This window comes from Lontra canadensis, unplaced genomic scaffold (assembly GCF_010015895.1).
Source record: "Lontra canadensis isolate GAN:19392208 unplaced genomic scaffold, GSC_riverotter_1.0 scaffold46, whole genome shotgun sequence".
NCBI classification, from domain to species: Eukaryota; Metazoa; Chordata; class Mammalia; order Carnivora; family Mustelidae; genus Lontra; species Lontra canadensis.
Genome location: NW_022631040.1, coordinates 9,071,349 through 9,088,651, shown reverse-complemented (window position 1 = coordinate 9,088,651; position 17,303 = coordinate 9,071,349). Strand labels below are relative to the sequence as shown.

Sequence of the window (17,303 nt, the reverse complement as noted above, 5' to 3'; positions counted from 1 at the left end):
ACATCATGTATGCAATTACCCAGCATTATTATGCATTTAACAGTTTTATTGATTTGCCAGTAGCTCACTTACTGTATTCAGAGCTATAAACAAGGGATGTTCACCCTTAGATTGAAATAGGTCCAAGAAAACAAGCTCAGGATAAATTACACTACTAAGCGCCCCTGCATCAGATCGAATCCTTAAATACAGAAACTGTCAACAATCATAATGTGCAACACATTGTGATATCACAGGACCATTTCTTTTCCCATTAATAAAGTTTATCAACCAGGAAGCACCAGAAATCATCTGGCAATACAAATTGAAGCTACTGCAATCTCCTACCTCTAAAATAGTCTGGATAACTTAACAAGGTGATCAGCAGTGGCCTCTCGCTTGCATGGCACCATGAGAGGGGATGCTGGTATATTGATAGGTATTTTCTAACACATGTACTTAACAACACCCTCAGTCTTATTAGGCTGCGCACTCTTATTAGTACATTTCTCCAGCCAGTTTTCTGGGCCTTCATCGCTGAAAATGAATATTTTCTGTTTCCCTTCCTTTGTTTGAGTTATAACAGGAGTGGAGGTATGGGGTTCTAGGGTCTATCTGTCGAAGTGGGTGGCCAGCCATTCCTGATTTACCTGGCACTAAGGGGTATCCAGGACGTGGGATTTCAGTGCTTAAACCAGGATGGCCAACCCAGTGTGAGGTCAGATCAGAATTGCAAAAGACAGGATCATTGAACTCTGGAACCCTAAAAGCAGGTGGGATTTCAACAGGATCCTTCCACATGCTGGCTTTGTCTTTAGCTGTGCAGTTATTTTCAGGGGGTACTTGCTTTCAATAAGTGTCCAGCAATCAATTAAAATTCTCTTGCTTATTGCCCTAAATTTCCTTTTTTGGTGTAGTACACACCCTTTTACAGAACTAGGAGAGCTTTCAGCGTTGGGAGAGGCCCTAATAATGTTTCGAGGAGCTAGCTTCCTGTCCCCATGCCGCCGAGCCTCCTCTCTTGTCAGCATCTCAAGCACCAGCTTTGCAGGGAGCTGTTTGCTTACTCTTGTTCTTGATGGAGTAAGTTCTTCCAGACTAAGTGCGCGAATTATTCAAAGAATCAAGAAGCAGCATTAGTAAATGATTGTGATCCTGTTATGCAGAAATCTGGTCCAGTAGATGGGCCACAAGGTTTATTGAAGAAGGCCTGAAATTATCCAGAAGTGTGTGTGCATATCTGTGCACGTGTGTTTTAATCTTTGTGAGCATTGTGGGTCAGGATTTACAGTTCTTCGTTTACAATTAATGATCTCTTTTCATTAGGTTAACCAGGCAGACCTTAAGATATTTCTTATTAAAAGAAAAATCCTTTCTTTTCCTTCCCCAACTAAGCCAGTGTACCTTAATGCAATGATGATATGTTAGAGCCAGTAGTTGTCAAAGCATCGTATTACTGTGATGCCATAATGACACCCTGTCTCTGTAAAGTAGTCATGTTTTCTCAAATCACACGTTGCACCGTTGATTTCTGACATGACACTTCATTCCGTTGCTTTCCCGTTTCTTCAGCATCACCATTCTCTGACAATAGCAGCTGGTGCCCATTTTGTTACTAAGTGATTCACATTTTGCCACTTCGCGAGAGTGCAATTAGTTGAAGCAGGAAAAAAAAAAGCGCTCATTGTAAAGTAGATGCTTGAAGTTGTAACTCAGGCTTCGAATGGAGCTGTTTGTTGGGGTCATGGGCTCTGAAGCCTGGGACTCTGGGAGCTTGGCATAAATCTTGGAAGTTTCCTTCTGAGCACATTAAAACAAAACAAAGAAACCGGCAGGCTACTATTTTTTTTAATACTTACTTTTTTATTTAAAAATACTTAAATATTTAATCTGGTGATTTCAGAAGGTAGAAAACTGACCAGTCCTCATAGACTCGTTCCTATCTTGAATAGATAGTGATTAGGTAGCAGGACCTGAAAACCTTCTTTTCCAACCCTGAAATTCTGTGATTCGATAAGAAAGCTAGGGACTCTTGTCTTCCTGTTTCTGTCTCGTATCTGTAAACTTGCAGGTTTGCTGGCCGCAGTGTGCTTACCTCAAATTTTTGGATAAAAACTGATGCAAAGTGTTTGGAGTTTGTGATGAAGATGGGTACCTTTTTGGGGCCCTTCAGGAAGAAAATAAAATAGTGACTTCTTTAGTTGGCATTTATTTAGCTTATTAAGGTGTCTGTCCTTGGTATGGATAAAATAAAAGTTTCAAAAGATCTTGTCTTAGTATGACAATCAGGAAACCCAAAGAACTGTGCATAATTGCATAATATGTTCCTTAAGAGAATTTCGTGCGTCGTTTTTTAAGTAGGGAAATGAAGTAGCAACTAATTTTGAGTTTGTATAAAATTTAAATGATGAACACAGCTGCTGAAGAACTTACCTGTTGATGAAAGGCATATAATATGTATGACTGTGGGATATTGTTGTTATGCTGGCATTTAACACCAAGTATTGGCTAAACTGCCTTGAAATGCAGACCACCTGGGTTGGACATGAACGCATGCATGTGGAAATTCTAACTCGGGGCGATTGATTCAAGGTCGCTCATTTACCTGTATCTAGGTAGAATCTCTGAAAATAATTAAGCTTGATCATTATAATATAAATTGAATATTAACTTACAGATTATCTTCTTGTTTCCTCCTACAGCAACCACTTTAATTGATTCTTATTCTTTCTCTTTCTCGCTATACATGCACGCGTCTAGCACAGTTAATTAACTTTCAAAAATTACATTTTGAAATAGTCCAGCAACTAAGAAGTTGTATTTGCCTGATCGTTAGTATCTAACACCAAAGGTAAATTTTACCCTTGCTGACTCTTGGGCCAGGCTACGAAGCGTGACTGTCAGAATTACTGAGACTGTATGTTAAACAATGTTAAAAATGCCTCTTTATACAGGACTGGACTCACCCTGGCCTCAGGAAGGTTGTTAAATCCCTCAAATGTAGTGTCTTCTGCAGAAGCAAACTGTGAATCTCGACATAGCTGTTTCTCCCTCCAGTTTCTTCTGAGGGTGTTCCGTCAGAAGTTTTTTGGAAAGTCTCTTGTCTTGCCCCCTTGTGCGTCTCATTTCCCTTCAAATAATAAAAGCGAGTGTACTGAGGCTTTAAAATAAATACCTCCCACACTTTCCTACACGTGTTATTTCTATTCGTAATTCTTAACTAAATTTAGATTTTTATTAATCCAATGTGACCTAAAATTTCTGCATTAACAGCACAATGTAGAATTGGGCTCATTCTCTTTGGCTACAGATAAAGCCATCATCTCGAAAATGGCTCTTTCTGACAAAAAGGTGTTCTTTTGAAATAAAGTCTTATTCACTACATTCCTCTTAGAGTTAATGTGAATTTTAGTGCCTCTAATTTTAGATTGAAGTGAAGTCTAGAATAAAACCCACCAGCTGACAATTGAATTTATAGATAGTTGTGAATATTTCAGGCTTGAATAATAGAGCTGTAGAATTTCAGAGACAGAGAGGAAGAGAATTAAGACCCGCTGTAGTTTTAGGGTATAATGTAATGGTGTCTAGGAAGTGTTTGGTGTAATGAGCTAAGTAGTAATTAGGAGACAACTGTGTTCTTTCAGAGATTTCTGCTTAGGTGTCATTCCCAGCACTGGGGAGGACGACTCAGCTGAGGTCGACCTGCAACCGGTGGGGTGGCTGTGGAGGTCTTAGGTCTGTCTGTGTGGTGTCACTTCTACCCCTAATTGCTTGGCTTTAAAAAAAAAAAAAAAAATTCTCTGTTGGCTTCACGACATTTCTGTGCTGGACTTTGGCATCGAACCTGAGTTCAAATTCTGGCATTCCCATGCCCTCACTCTGTGACTTTGAGGACACTGGGTGACGTTTTAGGCTCTGTTTCCTGAAGACAAACTCCTCCCTCACAAGGTTGTCTTGACGCTTAAGTGAAGTAGTATGAGTAGGGGGCTCGGGTCAGTGCCTGCCAGATCGTGAGCATCTGATAAACGGCAAGTCTGACTGTAACTATTTCCGCTGGGCAAAAGGTATTAATTAAGGAAGCAGTGTATTGTCTGAAAAGAAACACGTAACCTAGAGCACAAATCCAGTTTCCTCAGTCTCATTTACAGCTACACGGGCTAGACCTTGTGCAGGTGAAGAGACTGCCACCTTCCAGAGACTTCCCCAGTAACTTTTTTTTTTTTTTTTAAGATTTTATTTATTTATTTGATAGACAGAGATAACAAGTAGGCAGAGAGGCAGGCAGAGAAAGAGGAGGAAGCAGGTTCCCTGCCTAGCAGAGAGCCCTATGTGGGGCTCGATCCCAGGACCCTGGGATCATGACCTGAGCCAAAGGCAGAGGCTTTAACCCGCTGAGCCACCCAGGAGCCCCTCCCCAGTAACTTAACTTCCTAATGTCCTTGCTTCCATGCAGGTTATTGCAAAGTTACGGATTGAGATTTCGGAGGAGACAGCTGGATGGAGACTCCCTATTTTTCAGGGACTTTAACAATATGCATTTGACACATAAACATTTGGTGACTTAGCAAGTAACTGTTCCATAAACAGGAAAGCAATTCCTGGCCTGGTTTTTTCATCAAGAGTTCTGCCGACTGTAAAGGTCCATGAGAGAAAGACTGAGGGGAAGACAATTGGGATGAAATTGAGCACAGATGATACAAGAAAAGAGAGAGAGGGGAAGGGGGGCCTGGAGACGACATGGTATGTTCTGTGACCAAGCCACTCTCTGGAAAAAGAAAAAAAAAGAAAAAAAAAAAGAAAAAATTAAGAAATGGTGCCTTGAGAGCAGATGGCGAAAGAGTTAATTGTCATCGCTGTGAGAAATTCAGTGCCAGAGAGAGGAAAGGGGAGCAACCATGTTTTAGTACCCTAATAACTTCTAGCTCTAGTCCAAGATCATAATGTATGTGCGAGCAGTCCAGTAATTATAAGGTAATAAGTGAAGTGGTGGGGTAAGTGCTCTAAATTAAAAGGAATTCGCAGGGCTGCTGTAAGTCAGTGCCGACCCGCTTTCTTTCAAACGTTGACTTGAGGAAAAGTGCTTAGCCCAGAGTGCAAGCAGGGAGACAGGGAGAGCGATCTATTAATTACAGCGCTCATTAACGGTGACGGGTACAAGGCAGCAGATGCAGAAGGGAGAGGACACCGTAGTTCAGGCTGGCGAGGGGGATATTTTTGCTTTCACTAGCTCTTGAGGAAAGGACAACACGAGTGGGTAGGCGAGAGCGAGAAGATATTTTTGTGGGTTTCTCCTTCCTGTTTGCTTTCTTCACATCCTGATACTGTTTTACTTTAGAAAGCAGAACAAAATTCCCAAGGTGCTGTGTACTGGATAAGAGGCGAATTTTTGCCCTTTGATGCTTTGCTTTAGAGACAGCTTTCTTGGAATAGTGAAGGGAACTTCCCCAATAGGAATTTTTTTTTCTTTTTCTTTAAAGTAACAGGATAGTAGGGGGGAGGAAGACCTGGAGGAGAACATGAAATTTGGGCAATGAAAACATATGCTTAGATTTATAGTGGTAGAGATAATTGCTTCCCTTTGGTTATATTGGGACAACTCCCCCAAATTCTAGTGAATGACCATTACCCCATGGGATTCCTATAAATCACCTTTCCACTGGGAAGCAATTAGCAAAGTCCCCTTCTCAACTGTCACCTCTTCTTTCCATAGCAGGCTCTCAGAATATTCCTAGAGACTTTGCTAAAAGGGGTTTTGCACTATGGCTAATCAGATAGAAAATAGGACCCATTATATCTTTTCATCTAATTACCTTTTAAGAAATTTAATCACTTACGGGTCCAACAAAGAAAGAGGGGCAGTCCGTTTCTTCTAGATAAGAGAGATAGTTTGTCAGATTAGATGCCTCATGTTTCCTTTTAGGAGGTCTGATGTTGAAAGACTAAAAGAAGGGGGGGATAGGGACCGTCACAAATCCCATTTTTCTTGACAAAATGCGATACGTTCGTAGTTTGCTGAATATAATACAAAGGATCAGATTTATGGACTCACAGGTATCCTGAAGGCTCAGATGGCTTTTCCAGATTCGTCTCTTAAACCATGGCCAATCACACGTGCAGGAACTTGCACATAGGTATTCATCAGTACTGGTGACCGTTTCACTAAGTTTTGTGGGCTCTAGGATCTCATCCTTACATATTGGCTGGAGTTTTATACCTGACACCTTTCTCGATTGCGAAACGGCTATGAAATAGAGCGATTCAAAAAAAGCAGCAAAGTGGCGGAGGATATATTCCCTATGTGTCTTAGATCAATAAAAGACACAGTTATGCTTATAGAAGCATGTTGACAAACAGTAATTACAGAGCTGAGGAATCATCTGTTCGGTCTTGAAAATGAAAGTTGGATTCTGCTCACAGTAACATGATTGCAGCATCGGAACGTGGCGGGGAAGAGTAGAGTGAGGATAAATCCAATTTTGGAAATGATACGGACTTTTAAATCACTCCTCTTCCGCGGGTAGATTTAGAATCTAGAGTGTTGATTTCGATATTGACAGTGGTTCTCCAGGAGGAAGGTAAAATCAAAGGAATCTGACCCATTAGAGGTTTTGTTTATGGCCTGTCTGGGCACTTTGATGTAACCCTGTCATGCCCTTATGCTGATTACCTTCTTGTAGAACAGGAGATATTGACTAGAGAATGAGTGATGTGGAGTTCCTGCTCTCACCCACTTTGCTCAAAGAGCAGTGTCTTTAACATATGAATGGTTCTGGTTTTTCCCCTCCTTTCATCCTTCCCTTTGGCTTTCTCTGTCTCTCTCTCTTTTTTTTAACCTTCTCTTTCCTCCTACCCCTTCAGTCGCGAGTTTGACACTCTCCTTGTTTTCTCTCTCCCTTTGTATCTCCCTACCTCTCAGGCTTCTCTGCAGAATGTCAAGCAAAGATCGACACATTGACTCCAGCTGCTCGTCCTTCATCAAGACGGAACCCTCCAGCCCGGCCTCCCTGACGGACAGCGTCAACCACCACAGCCCAGGTGGCTCTTCAGACGCCAGCGGGAGCTACAGTTCAACCATGAATGGCCATCAGAACGGACTTGACTCGCCACCTCTCTACCCGTCTGCTCCTATCCTCGGAGGGAGTGGGCCTGTCAGGAAACTGTATGATGACTGCTCCAGCACCATTGTTGAAGATCCCCAGACCAAGTGTGAATACATGCTCAACTCGATGCCCAAGAGACTGTGTTTAGTGTGTGGCGACATCGCATCCGGGTACCACTATGGGGTAGCGTCGTGCGAAGCCTGCAAGGCGTTCTTCAAGAGGACGATTCAAGGTTAGTGTTGCACCCGGAACGACCCTACCCTCTTCCAGCCTTCCAGTTCTTATCCTTGTTGATCAAGTTGTCTTAATTCGGCCTTGAGTACAAAATAGAAATAGATTACAGTAGCTTGTGGAGCAATTAAAGACTAAACTCCCCCAGATATGCCTCCTATCAATTCTGCTTTCACCATTAAGCTCTAACGATGAAATGATAGGAAGCTTAGGGTTAAAAAAAAAAAAACAAACCAAACAAAAAACTGCTGTTATCAGAGCAATGTGGGTCTGTATAGCAACTAAACAGGTAACACTAGATCAGTAGTATTTTTACCTCTTTGGTTCTTCTTGCAGATGCATGGAAATAATAAATATTTTAGAGCGGGGTTCAGGGTTTTGAAACTTGAGCATTCATTAAAATCACCTTGTGATCTTGCTAAAAGGCAGATCACCAGGCCCTACCCTCAGAGTCTGACTCATTACATCTGGAGTAGAAGCCCAAGAATTTTTATATATAAATATATATATGTATTTTATATAAAAATATATACATGTATTCTATATATAAATATATATGTATATATAAAATAATCTATATGTATAAATATTATATATAAATATATAATATTTATACATATATATGTATGAATATATGTATATAAAATATATTTTGTATATAAATATAAATATACGTATATTTAGATATAAATAATATATACATATTATTTATTTATCTGACAGAGAGAGGGAATATAAGCAGGGGGAGTAAAAGAGGAGGAACCAGGCTCCCCGCTGAGCAGAGAGCCTGATTCGGGGCTCGATCCTAGAACGCTGGGATCATGACCTGAGCTGAAGGCTGATGCTTAACAACTGAGCCACCCAGGTGCACCAAGAATTTACATTTCTAACAAATTGCCTGGTGATGCTCATACTGCTGGCCCAGGGACCACGCTTTAAGAACCATCGCTCTAAACAAATTTAGTTGTCTCCTACATTTCTTCTTTCCCTATGGTTGGATATACTTTTGTCACCTTTTCAATGAACTTTTAAAAAAGTCTTCCAAATTATTCCTAATTATAGAATATACCTGCAATGTTTATAAGATATGCCCAAACCTTTATGGATTTTTAGCTTTATAAATAGCAATATAAACGTAGAAAAATGTGGCTGAAATTTGTGTGTGCTCCTTTCAGCTCGCAATCCACAAATAGAGACCTCCGCTCATGTGAAACGCTATAGATCTGTATTCTTACAGGAAATTATAATTTTCACTTTTGTGGATCCTTTGTGATCCACTTTTGGAGAATATAGGGAAAGGAAAGAATAATTGCTTATTGGAGATGCTCAGCTCATCAGTGATTCTATTCTCAGTGGTTTACAAAATGTTTTCTTCTTAACAAGCACTTCTGGATACATGTGTGTGTTTTTCCACCTGTCAGTGGTTCTCATCCTGGCCAACTCACTGGCATCACCTGGAGACTGAAAAAGAAAATTGATGGCAGGGCTCCTACCCCCAAATTCTGAATGAATTAGTTTTGGGTGTGGCCAGGGCAAGGGTTGGGGGAGATTTTTGAAAGCCTTCTGCTTAATGCTTTGATAAAGTCAAGGGTAAAGATCGCTGCCTGCCTTGGTGCTGCTTTTTGTAAGTAAAGTGTTTCTCAAAGTATGGGCTAGTGAACCAGGAGTATCAGTATCACCTGGGAATTTTTTAAAAATGCAGATGCCCAGGCTTCATCCCAGATCGCCTCAATCGGAATCTCTGGGGGGTGAGCCCAACAATCTGTGTGTACTCCGCAGGTGATTCTGATGCTTACCCAGCTTTGAGAACCGCGGCTCTATACTGTGTTGCTGCTGATTTACGGACTGGCCATTGTCTCTAATGGTCCCTTCTTGGATGTAACTGAAATCACTTTAATAAATTTGTTATGTACTGATTTTTAAAGTGCAAATGAGATGGTTTGTTAAATTCTAATCCTTCCAAATGTTTTAACAAAAGGTGATTATGAAATCCTTTATGTGTACATAATCTCCCACCTTTTTTATTTTCCACTTACTGTTCTTAGCGGAATGGGTTGTACCATCACCCATTTGCTTTTGTGTTGCCTGTGACATCGCCGCCTTGTTTTGTAGCTGATGAAGGCACAGTTAAAGGGTTGACTTAAGGGGCGCAGGTTTTCAAGACATCATAACTCTGACAAAATTGAGTGGATATTTAAGCCTAACTTTTTCATAGCCTTTTAGAACTTTAACTGAAGAATACAAGCCAAGTTAGTATGAGTACGTATGAATTCCATAGATATTTTGATGGCTCTCTCTTCCTATTTTATGGCTTATCGTTGCCATATTTTATTTACCATTTTCTTAGAAAAATCCTTTATCCACTGGAGCTTTCTTTTCTTTTTTCTCATCTGTAAATTGAAGGCACTAATACCTACTTCAGGGAACATTTAAGGATAAAATGTAATGGGAGGTCGTAAGTAGAGTGAGTAAAAACAATGGTGGTCGACTTGTGGAGCTTCCTCACACTATTGGGCATTTGAGAAATGTCTTCAGCCTGCTTTCTAACATTGTAAAACTCGAGAATGAAAACATATATCAAATCTTTGGGTTCTTACTGGCTATTGTCCAAAGGTATTAGAATACTTTTGTTAGAGAGCATCTAAAACTCATACCGTTAGTAATTCAATTTTGTTTATTCAGTTTATACAGCTGTGGCATTAAAACTACCGGAACATAAGCTAATATTTTGGGATAAATTAACAGGTGCTCTGTATGCTGATATAAGCAAGAGATTCTCCCTATAAAAACCACTTCCCTTTACTCAACAAATATTTACTGAGGACCTACTGTGAGCCAGACATGAGCACACTGTCTGGAGCTGCATCTTACCAACATTTTGTTAAAATTTTGTTCTCAAACCTTTGTGCATTGAGGTGAATTCCTCTACAAGCGTCTCCTGTCTTGAGGGAATACCAAATTTTTAGTATGGTGGTGGTGGTGGGGTGCGGGCAGTGGTTAAACTCCTTTGTCCTTAGTATGTTTCCAAAGATAGAACAAGTATGAAACAATTTCCTGGCAGCGTTTTTTTTTTTTTTTTTTTAATCATATAGCTTAGATATTAATAGCTCTGCAGTAGTTATTTACTGAGCAATAACTAAAACAGAGCAACTGGAATTCTGTGCCTGATTCTTCCTTAGGATGCTGAAATGCTACCAGAAGCTTAACAGAGCAAAGCACAGGGTGATTCTTGGCATTGATGTATAGTGCTCAGTTTTACTCCATATTGGAGAGAGCAACTTTCAAGGATTTTGAGCAGGAGACAGAGATGTCACTGTCCAGATTAGCACTCTGGACTCGCCCACCTGGCTGGGCTTGTAGCTGGCAGCTGGGCAACTGAGTAAGGCTACCCCGCTAGCTGCATCAGCAGGCATCACACCGTGGTGCTAACTGAGCCCCAAAAAGGCAGTGAGGCAAATAAAGGGATTAAATTGTGAAAGTATAATGTAATAATTAGGGTGGGAATTATAAGGAAGACTGGAACAGCCCCTCCTTTCTGAGGCCCAAGTGAGATAGCAGTTGAACTCCAAAGATACTGAAAGTGGCTTGGAGTCTCTTGTATCATCACAGAGTCTTACTCTGATGCTGAAGGGACGTATAATTATTCTCATGCCTTGAGGCAGCTGTGCAGCCAAACTCTCCTTGACAGATAGAAGTCTCTCCCTTCCCTCCCCTACAGCACTTCAGGGAATGAGAAGAGATTATGCAATTCGCCTTAAGAACGAGTCTTTCTTCCTGTTCACAACCCTTAGGCCCAGGACATTATGTAAGTGTGGCTTCTGCCTCACCAGCACGGGCTCTTGTTGACCTGACTGCGTAAACTGTGCATCCAAAGGCACAGTCATGGGGAATGTTGCCTTTTCTGTTTTCCATTCCTGTTCTATTATAATAATTTATTTTTAAGATTGATTATGTAATATGTAATGAATATCAATTATAAAAGTTGGGCAAAATACTTCTTAAATTTACAGACAAGAAAACATAGATCCAGAGCATATCTTAAGAAAGGTAACGAGGGGTGCCTGGGTGGCTCAGTCAGTTGAGCGTAAGACTCTTGGTTTCCGCTCAGGTTACGATCTCAGGGTCATGAGATCGAGCCCAGCATTGAGCTCTGTGCCCAGCAGGAAGCTTTCTTGAGATTCACTCTCTCTCCCCTCTTCTCCCTCTGCCCCTCCCCGCCCTGTGTGGTCTCTCTCTTAAAAAAAAAAAAAAAAAAAGTAATGAGAATTGTTCTTTTCATAGATGAATTTGGTATTCCAATTGTGAAAGGCAATTAATCATAAATTCCAGTGAGGCATATTTTATTTATTGACTGTTTCCAAGTTATCATTGGAAAACTATTGAATTAGGTCAGCATTTAGGGAAAAGTCAGGGTGTTTTTGTTTTGTCTTGTTTTCTGTTGACCAGAAAGTTTTTAGAAGATTTGGCATTCCTGTCACCTGACAGGGTTAGAAGGGCACCAGTGACTTCATTGGCATTTTCTAGGGTTTTTTTGTGTGTATGTGATATCATTTTTCTGATTTCTTTCTAATTACACTGTTAGTCCCAACTCATAAATGAGTGGAAAATTTTTTGTGTGTGCACCTTCTCATTAAGAGTTTTCCCCAGACTGTAGTGAAGAAAGCAAGAGCAGGAAAATATCTTTATATGCCTCCCTCAAAGTGTCAATACATAGTATCATTTAACATACAAAATACGAGCTCTCTCTCTAGTTCTCCATTAGAATATGGAAAATAAATATTTACATATATTTGTATGCCTGACATAGCTATTTCAGCTGCTCATTTCTGTGTGAGAGATAGGCATTTTATTTTGCCCCCACTTTTATGAAGAGGAAATTATATGTTTAAAACATAGGGTTTGGCTTTTTTTTTTTTTTTAAGGTATTCATTATAGCATAGGGTTTGGGTTCATATAAAACCAGACCTAAATCTCAGCCCCTTAGAGCCGAGAGACCTTAATATCACTGCGCCTCTGTTTCTCAGGTGGGACTGTCCATCAGAGTACCTGGCCCAATGAATTATTAGCTCAATGAATTATTAGCTTCGATTACTCTTGGTAATATGACCGGAATACTCAAACACTGGGTGGTTCAGATATTCCAGCACAGAGGTGTCCTTGATGCTAAGCTAGGATGTGGTCTTCCTCAGATCACAGCTGTGATAATTAACCCTTTCTCCCTGTAGCCATTCTTCATAATAGCGCCCTTTTATATCAGGAGGCATTTAGGTGGCTAAATGCTAGCTAATCAAACTAAAATTTGATTAGTTTTACATAGTTTTATGGTGATCGATTAGCTTTTTCCTTTTCTTTTCTTTTCCCGGTGGCCATGCGTGGGAAACTGGGTAAATCAGAACAGGAGTCTGAATTCTGGAACTTGCATGAGATATCCCACATGTGGGACTCAGGAATGAGGTAGCAGGACACCCTTGCAGCGTGGGATATGGGAGTGAGTGTTACAAGCACAAAGTTCACTCTGGACATTTGTGGGGCCTGAGAGAAGACTACCATGGTCAGTCACATAATGTATGTGTAATACTTAGAAGTTTATAAATCAAGATAACGAAGTGCTGAGGAACATATGTTCTGTTCTTTTATTGGAAAAACATACCTTCATAATGGCCGGGGAGGCCAGCTCTGCATTTTGAGTTCTTTTTTTTTTTTTTTTAAGATTTTATGTATTTATTTAACAGAGAGATACACAGCAAGAGAAGGAACACAAAGAGGGGGAGTGGGAGAGGAAGAAGGAGTTTTCCAGCAGAGCAGGGAGCCCGATGTGGGGCATGATCCCAGGACTCTGGGATCATGACCTGAGCCCAAGGCAGACGCTTAACAACGGAGCCACCCAGGCACCCCTGCATTTTGAGTTCTTAGACTCATAGGAGTTTTGTGTCAGCAAGAGGCAGTAGAAGGAAGATCAGTCCTTAGCCTACAACCTACCCCATTTCTCTCTTCCCCTCTAACCTCCCATTGTGTCCTGTGCATAGTGTGGACATCCTGCTCACATGTCCACGGCCCACTGACCTTTCCAAATAGCTGCCCCTTGACCATTCCTGGGCCTCATAATGTGCACACCAGCAGTCCAGTCCAGTCCAGGGCACCTTCCAGAGGATGGACCCAGGGGAGAGGCCCCATGCAGGCTTTGGAAAGGGGCTTACGGTGATTTAGCCACAGAATTTGAGGATCTGAGGTATTGGGAATCAGGGAGTACAAGGAGGTTGGCTCCAGCTGGTCTTATTCCCCTTAGTCTGTCAAAGGAGTCCTTGCACTGAGGCAAATGCCTTCTAAAGTTCAGGGCTTTCGGGTGGGGGCTCTTTTTGTCTGAGTCTAAAGGTGACATTGATAAGAGCCTAAATATCATCTGAAACATGGGGCATTAAAGATTAGGCATTTGCCTGCTAGCCATCTGCTAACGCTGTAGGCATGGCCTGTGGATCTGATGTGCTGACTTCTTTTCCACACTGCTGACTCTTTGCTGGAGCGGGCTGCCTAGTCCTGGAGGATCTTTGCTGGGCGTCATGTTTTCTTTGCCATTATGTGCTATTTTGGTCTTAGAAGAGAATATTTGCAACTCTGGAGGAAAAAGAAACTTACAAATCGAGCGTCTGAACATCCTCTGACCCTTACAAAAGAAAATAACCAAATATGATCTCTTTAACTTAAATAGTATTTAGAGAAAATAAGGACCACAGTTTATAAATGGCTGCTTTAAAACTCGAATACGTTCTAAGATTGATACTCAGAATACTATGGAAATGTTAAAATTGACTTGGAGAATCTCGAGGGTACCAGTTTGGATGCAGGATTAAATTAACTAGTGACACTAATGTTTACAAAAGAAATAATTGTGTATGGTTCATTTGCTCTAACTCAGAGCTTGCTTTTTCACTTTTTTCACTTTTTCTTGTATTTAAAGGCAATTTTGTCTGATTTTTAGAACTACATGGATGTTGCAAATTATAAATTAGAGATATTGCTCTACTCCCACTATTTTAATTGTTAACCTCCGTGTTTATTTTCATAGTAAAATTGAGTGTTGCATGCTGTCTTTGGTGGTAAGGGTATGTATTATGTGTACCGATGTTTGAGGAAACAGCACAGTTTACAGATTTATCCCTCTCAGTTTTGGCTTAATGAACCCACTTCTTAGGACAAGTGAGTAGTGACGTCTTTCCCTGGTTTGTTCTGACTCTTAGGAATGGACCAAAATTGTCACCACCCCTCAGGTTGTCGTGGAGCCAGAAAGTAAATATCTTAGCATCCTGGGGGTCACATGCCTTCTGTGTGGTATACTCTACTTGGCTTTGTTTTATTTTTTAAGCTGTTTAAGACTATGAAAACCACTCTGAACTTGAGGCCATACAAAAACATGTCTAGGGCTCGATTTGACTTCTGGGTAACTGCCAGACCCAAACACCCCAGTGTATCTTCCTGGTGGGCAACCTTGACTACCAAGATTTCGCTCAGGAGAACTTTTTCAGGCAACTTTGCATACATATCTTTTGTTTAAACTGGAAGCAAGTTCTTTATCATGATGATCTCTTAAGTGCGTTGTCTCAGTTTTCAGACTTTTTTACTTTTTTGGGGATTAGATTTTTCTAGTCTCTTGTCACCCTTCACTATGTCATATCCGTGTGTATTAGCCAGCTAATTGAAAAGCAGAATCCGTGTAAATTAAAATAAAGTAACATTTAGAGTGGCTGGCAAAAAGTTGGATCTTGGGTCATATAAAATAAGGCTGATTATTTTCAGAGATTAAATTGCAAGGTTGATCTTTGATCAAAGAAAAGAGAATAGAGTACTTAACGACCCTCACAATATTTTTCTCTGAAAAAGATACTAGGAACTCAAGTTTGTGACATGACAATCTCTGGTGTCATTTACACGTTTTTTAAACACTTTGTTATGTTACTGTATTTTGAAAGTCATTTAAAACCAATACATCATTTTAACTATTGACTCACAGGAGAAGTTTACCAGTTGGGCAACACTGGATAAGAATGTGTTCTGTGTAAAGGGTATATGCCAATGGCATTCAGGGAGGATATGAATTTTCAGTGGGACTTTTTATGCCATGGCAAAATGTCCGACTGTAGTTTGTGTCAAATTACTGAGATTTATTAATTTGTCGAATTAGGCAGACAAAATTCACTTTCCTGGAAGTAGATTTGCAAAATGAGTGACATTCTTTCCTACTAACTGTGTTATTTCACAGTGATTGGGAAGAGGTGAGTGTAGGCGTTTTATGTTCCTCTGCTAGATTACGTTATATTTATTTTCAAGCAGACTCCACACCTAGCACCTCAGCCCACTGTGGGGCTTGATCTCAAAACCCTCAGATGGTGACCTGAGACAAAATCAAGAGTCAAACGTTTAGCCAACCAAGCCACCCAGGTGCCCCTATTTTTACTCATTTAAAAGAGGATGTTTGTAGTAGTAGTATCACTAACTTTTAAAAGTACCATAGTTATAATTAATAAAAGGACAAGCTTTTTAGTAATCTTTATTTATTTTTCTTTTTAGAAGATTTTATTTAGGGCACCTGGGTGCCTCAGTTGGTTAAGCAACTGCCTTTGGCTCAGGTCATGATCTCAGAGACCTGGGATCAAGTCCCACATGGGGCTCCTTGCTCAGCAGAGAGTCTGCTTCTCCCTCTGACCCTCCCCTCTCATGCTCTCTCTCTTTCTCAAATAAATAAATACAATTAAAAAAGAAATATTTTATTTATTTGTCAGACTGAGAGAGAGAGAGAAAGAGAGAGCACAAGCAGATGGAGAAACAGATTTCTGGTGGAGCAAGGAGCCAGACACAGGACTCGATCCCAGGACCCTGGGGCCATGACCCGAGCCAAAGGCTGCTGCTTAACCAATGGAGCCACCTAGGTACCTAGGTGTCCTTTTTTAGTAATCTTTAAAACTTAGCTCTATCTGTATACTTTAACTGAAGTTCTCATGTGTCTATAGCATTAATATATTCTCCTTTGATTCTACTCTAATATGGGCTACGTTATAGAATCAGAAAATGTAAGTGTGTAATTCTGGATTATCTACACACATGCATACTTAAGAGGCTATGCTCTCCGTTATTTATTTTTGTAAACTTCCTTTCTTGAATAAAACCTTCTGCACTCAGAAAATACAGTCAGTTTCCCGTGGTTCCCCTGAGCTAATGTCCGCAGAAGTAGCAGCATGGAAGGAAGGGTACTGACTGTGGCATGAGGCCAGGGACTCTGTCTGGCTCCAGTGGGACAACATCTCCTGTGGTCACCCACCTGGGCCCCCCAAGCCTGTTCCTGACTCAGTCACCCTCTCATGGGAAGGAAGCATGTGCACTGCCATTTCTTCCAAGGAATCTGTTGGTGAGTCATTATCTTTTCTTGGCCTGTCCCAGCCTACCACTTGTCAAGTCTGAAACACCTCCCAGCACTCTGCACCAACCTTCCTCTTGGCAAGTAATGGCTGAGGACTTCGTGTGGTTTACATGCTCATGTCTGAGGGATTTTAAGGCTCAGTTCCAGTGAATTCTTTAAAAATGCCATTTGCTTTCCTGTCTTCTAGCAAGGTAGACTTTTACATGTGTGATGGACTTAGGAAATGGGATGCGGCTGACACTTGGCTTGCAGACCAGCGGTTTTCTTCTAAGGGCCTGCCACCCTGTCGCCCTCCGGTTAACTGACGACTGTTTGACTAAAGTCTGGAGGCTGTTTTTTGGTTACTAGATAAACTACCCTGCAAAGGTATCAGTGCTTCTCTTTCCATTCTGATAGCTTTCATTCTTTCATTCTTGTTCACCTTTGACCCAGAACCGAGCCCTGACAAATGAGGCTGTTTTGTGCAAAGAAATAACAGATAAATTACCTTGTTAGAGTAGCCCAAGTAGCTTTAGTAGGAATGATACCTCGTGCTTTATAGTTTCCAAAATGCATTTTTTTTAAAAGATTTTATTTATTTATTT

General features: G+C 40.8%; 1 protein-coding gene across 12 annotated transcripts in view; it reads left to right on the top strand.

Annotated features, from left to right (window-relative positions):
- The window catches only part of ESRRG (estrogen related receptor gamma), a 618,606-nt gene that overhangs the window by 429,810 nt on the left and 171,493 nt on the right, over window positions 1–17,303 (top strand). For all 12 annotated transcript variants that reach the window (XM_032872917.1, XM_032872920.1, XM_032872921.1 and 9 more), the window contains one exon: window positions 6,896–7,311. In XM_032872917.1, coding sequence (XP_032728808.1) covers window positions 6,896–7,311 — 416 coding nt within the window. The remainder of the gene's footprint in view (window positions 1–6,895; window positions 7,312–17,303) is intronic.